Source organism: Rutidosis leptorrhynchoides, chromosome 10 (genome assembly GCF_046630445.1).
Source record: "Rutidosis leptorrhynchoides isolate AG116_Rl617_1_P2 chromosome 10, CSIRO_AGI_Rlap_v1, whole genome shotgun sequence".
Classification (NCBI taxonomy): domain Eukaryota; kingdom Viridiplantae; phylum Streptophyta; class Magnoliopsida; order Asterales; family Asteraceae; genus Rutidosis; species Rutidosis leptorrhynchoides.
Window position 1 is genome coordinate 190,682,275 of NC_092342.1, and position 4,464 is coordinate 190,686,738.

Sequence of the window (4,464 nt, forward strand, 5' to 3'; positions counted from 1 at the left end):
TAACAATTCCTTCCGACGCAGAAGCGTCTAATCAGGAAGAAGAAGAAGAAGAAGAAGAAGAAGAAGATGCGGAAGAAGCCTCAGAGGCAGAAAAAACCAATCGATTGTACCGCAGGTTCTATCAATTCATTCCCAAAGAAACAAAAGATCAATACCGCAAGCTGACATATCCTCAAGAGGAAAGACAGCGACTGCACAATTGCTATAATGCAATTTGCTTAGCTATTGACAACATTGAGCGTTTCACTGAAATATCAGATGAATATGAAAAGCAAGTCAAAATTGCTAATGCTCATGAAAGAAAAGCGCAGAAGGTTGAGGCACAGCTTAAAAAGGATGCAGAGGAAAATATCCAACTCAAAAAGAGGGCGGAGAATGCCGAAAAAGAATTCACTCAGCTTGTCATATATCTGCCGGAATTCGCAGACAAAGTGATGGATTCACAACCAGTCACTGAAAAATTCCGAGCATATGCCCAAGCATCCAAACTCTCCACACGCTGCGAGTGGTATGACTTATTGTGCAAACTTGGCGATCTCTCTCAACCCCTCCCCTCAGATATGTCAAGTGAAATATGTGCCACAGATGATGCCCGGGAAGCACTCGCAAGGGCAAAGAATGAGGTTGAGAAAGTCAGCATACCAGCCTTAGAGAAACTGGTTCAACAAGAGGGCGTTACTTTTGCAGACATTAAAGCGCTAGAGCTTTAAATTGTCTTAGTTAGATTTCAAACGCTTATTTCGCAATCCTTAATTGCATTTTTTGTAATTATTCGCGCTTTTTCGTGCTTAATATTAGTAACATATTTTCATTTCGCAGTTGCAACTTATCTTATTTATATAGCGCTTTACTTTATCATATATTCATAATTCATACTTGCCCTTTGCAATTTTCGTATTCGCTATTGTGCACATAACAAATACGTACTCTATGCGAAACAATCTTTTAATCATTATGAATCTTCTAAGTCCGACAAATCGATCCTTAGGCAAATTTAGCATTGCGAAGCATCTAAGCATTGGCAAGATCAAATACTTAGGAAATTTTATCCTTTCGCAATATTTACAATTTAACACAAGTGGGCAATTTCATCACTTGGTTTTTAACATATTAATTCGCAATGTATGCTTGCATTATTATAATATTTAAACAGGTCATGTTTAGCGAAACCATGCCATTTTACTTAAAGTACCCGCAGAACAAACATTAACTTAGTGTTATGAAAAATAAGTAATTGTATTCTGCAAAATAAGCACTACGCGTGGCCACACGCAGTGTTTTTGCTTTGTAGAGAAACAACTACTAACACTGAAATTAACTTTGCTTTGTTCATTATTTTTTTTTTGCGATACGAAATTCAGAATACAATCGTAGCATATCAAACATTGATCAAATTTCGACTAAGCATATCATAACTTTTTTCTCCACTACAAATTTTCGCACTTATTCAGAGTGGAATGAATGCCCCTCAACACCCATATTTTCACTTGCCATAATCATAGCGCAACACGGCTCTACTTCCGCAGAAGTTAGCGTGCCAATTCCCTTATTTGTAGAAAACTTAACCATGCCATGTATAGTAGAAGGGATAGCGCCAAACAAGTACAAAGCAGTGCGCCCAAGTATCATATTAAATCGCAACTGATTACGCATTATATACAAATTCAACAAGGCTTGGCGTCTCAGCGACTCATCGCAATCATCAACTAGCTCCATTTGCAATTCCAACTGGCCAACAGGCCAAGTTGACTCTCCTGAAAATCCAGCAAGTGAAACCGCAGTAGGTTTCATCAAAGCCTGGATATTTGCGAGTAGTTTGCTAAAACATTTTTCGTACATGACATCTACACTGCTACCAGTGTCCACATGTACCTTCATGACCATAGTTCCAGTGTTTGCAATGCGACATGAAACTACCACTGGTTTATTAACATCCGCGGTCAGACTTGCAGGAGGAAAAGTAATAGAAGGACATTTTCAACTTATAATCTGCTCAGATATTTGAAGTACCGACATTTCGCCTTGCACTTCTACCACATTAATGACCTGAATTCCACGCTGGTTTTCTTTCTTAATCACCATCTTTACTCCCAGATTTTTCACCGCGAGAGCCTTTCGCTCAGCCACGTTCGGTATATTTGGAGCATTGGCCTCTGTAGGCACTATAATCGCATTTGCAGTACTGGCAGTACCCTGCACGATTAAATGGTCCAGCTTGCCTTGCTCATACGCCTTCGCGATCAGTTTCGCTAAGTCTCTACAGCGATTGTTGTCATGACCATAATCATCATGGAAAATATAAAACTTTGACCTATCTCGCCTGCTATTCTCCCCTAAAGGCTGCGGATCAGGAAAAGACTTAGCAACCCTTTCTTGTAACAAAATTTCCTTAGGTGTTTTTGTTAACATTTGAATGATATTGAAAGACTCATTGTTCCATTTTCGCGTAGAATAGCGATCTTGACGGCCATATCCATGGTTATCATTCTGACCTTGAAACCTATCATTTCACGGGTAACCGCCGCCGCCATTTCTCCGCGGAAAGCCATTACCGCGGTAATTATCACCGTTGCCATCGCGAAAAGAATCATTGTCATCCCGCCAACTTTTTTCCTTACCCCACCCACATGCAGGAGTTATAGTGCTATCTTCTCCACCACGGAGATAGTCGTATGTTTCCTACTGAACTTTAGCAAAAGTTGGTGGAACATCTCTTCACAATCTTTGCACAAGCGTCGGATGTCGATGTGGGTTAATAGCATGCAAAAAACCAGAAACTTTTTAGTCTTCATTCAAACTTGGTATCTTTTGACACTCATAAATGCACCGCGTAAGTAACGCGCTCAGATTTTCTTTGCTGCCTTGTTTAATATCATGACATTCTATATGTGTCTTCTTCTGCAGTAAAAGATTCTGAAAATGCAACAAAAACTTATCGCGAAGATCAATGAAACCAATGATACTGCGAGCTTGCAGGCTATGAAACCACTCCCTAACGGATCCTTGCAAGACCATAGGAAATACTCTACACGCAACCGGTTCATCCCAATTATAGGTGCTTACCACGCCTTCAAATCGCTGCAAAAAGTCCAAGGGGTCAGTTAACCCAGAATAAACTCCCAGCGTCGCTGACACTATAGGCGGTGCAACAATTGGATAATCAGAAATATGCTGGACAAACTTGTCTGCAGCAGTGGTGATTTCGGTGGCCTTTTTTGTGCGAGTATCAGTATTGTCCGCACAAAACTTGGCGATCATATCTTGCAAAAAATTCGGTTGTGTAAACTTATGTTGCATTGACTTAGGCGCAATGCTTCTAAAAGCGTTCGCTAGAAAATGTTGAGCATCTTCTCTGTGAATATCATCAGATGCTTCACCTTCATTCCCATGACGAGGGAAAGGTGTTGGTGGTCGCCTTCGCTTAACATGTGGAATTTTTACAAATTCTTCCGCACTGTCCGAATCATCAGAAAATTCATTCAATTCTCTTGGCGCCTTCGCAGTCTTCAAATTATAAACAGAATTTAAGATAACACGTTCATCCGCACCATCGCTATCACTATCGCAATGATCAATGACTAAGCGATCAGCTTGTGATCCAGAATCATTCAACGGTCGTAAGCAAGTTTGCGGTACAGGAGATTCGCGAAAATCTTTTCTAGCTTGCTCAATAGCAGTACCAAGTACCTTGTCTGCTTTTCCAGCCAAAATCTTTAATCGTTTACCATCAGCGATGGTTTCTTCGCGATGTTGCTGCAAATTCCTGCGTGCGACCATTTTTTCAACAGCGACCTTTAGTTGCGAATCAGCGTTAATAAGATTGCCACTAGGCTCCTTAACTAGCGATTCTTTCCCTGAACCACCCGCGATAGTGTTAGCGTTTGCCTGCGTACTACTTGACAAAGCATTTTGCAAATCATTAACTAACGCATCATCATTGACAGAACTTCCTATTTGTTTCATGTTAGTTACCATATTCAACGATCATATCAACGAATACATTTCAGCAACTTCCTGCAATTCATCATAACAATACACGATTTAAATTAAACCAAGTAATTGATTGTTTGACAGCACAAAACAAAAAATTTCAAGTTTAATTCGTAAAACGCGTCTCACGGATGGCGCCAATTGATCGATCCTAAATCAAGTTATTACTTAATTAAGGATCGAGTGCAATAATAAGATGGAGGATGGGATGTTTGATGATTATTTTGGGCCCCGATGATCGTCTTTCACTTTAACAATCAAGTGATCAACCACCTCGACCGGGTCTTGATTGTCCATTAGCATGATTCACCTTAGCGCGATGTAAAAATTCCTTGGGCAAGATCACAAGTGAAAATCACAAAGGCTCGGGCAAATTGCATAGAATCAACAACCCATAAATGAGAGGCCATGCTCTCTATTTATAGTATTCGAAATATCCGTGGTATGCGGATTGCTTAACTATCCGCAGAAACT

The 4,464-nt window shown here is 40.2% G+C and overlaps 1 protein-coding gene across 1 annotated transcript; it reads right to left on the reverse strand.

Moving 5' to 3' along the window:
- Window positions 1–1,443: 1,443 nt before the first annotated feature.
- Window positions 1,444–1,884, reverse strand: LOC139870736 (uncharacterized). The gene has a single exon (XM_071858518.1). The coding sequence runs from the start codon at window positions 1,882–1,884 to the stop codon at window positions 1,444–1,446; it is 441 nt and encodes a 146-aa protein (XP_071714619.1).
- Window positions 1,885–4,464: the final 2,580 nt, after the last annotated feature.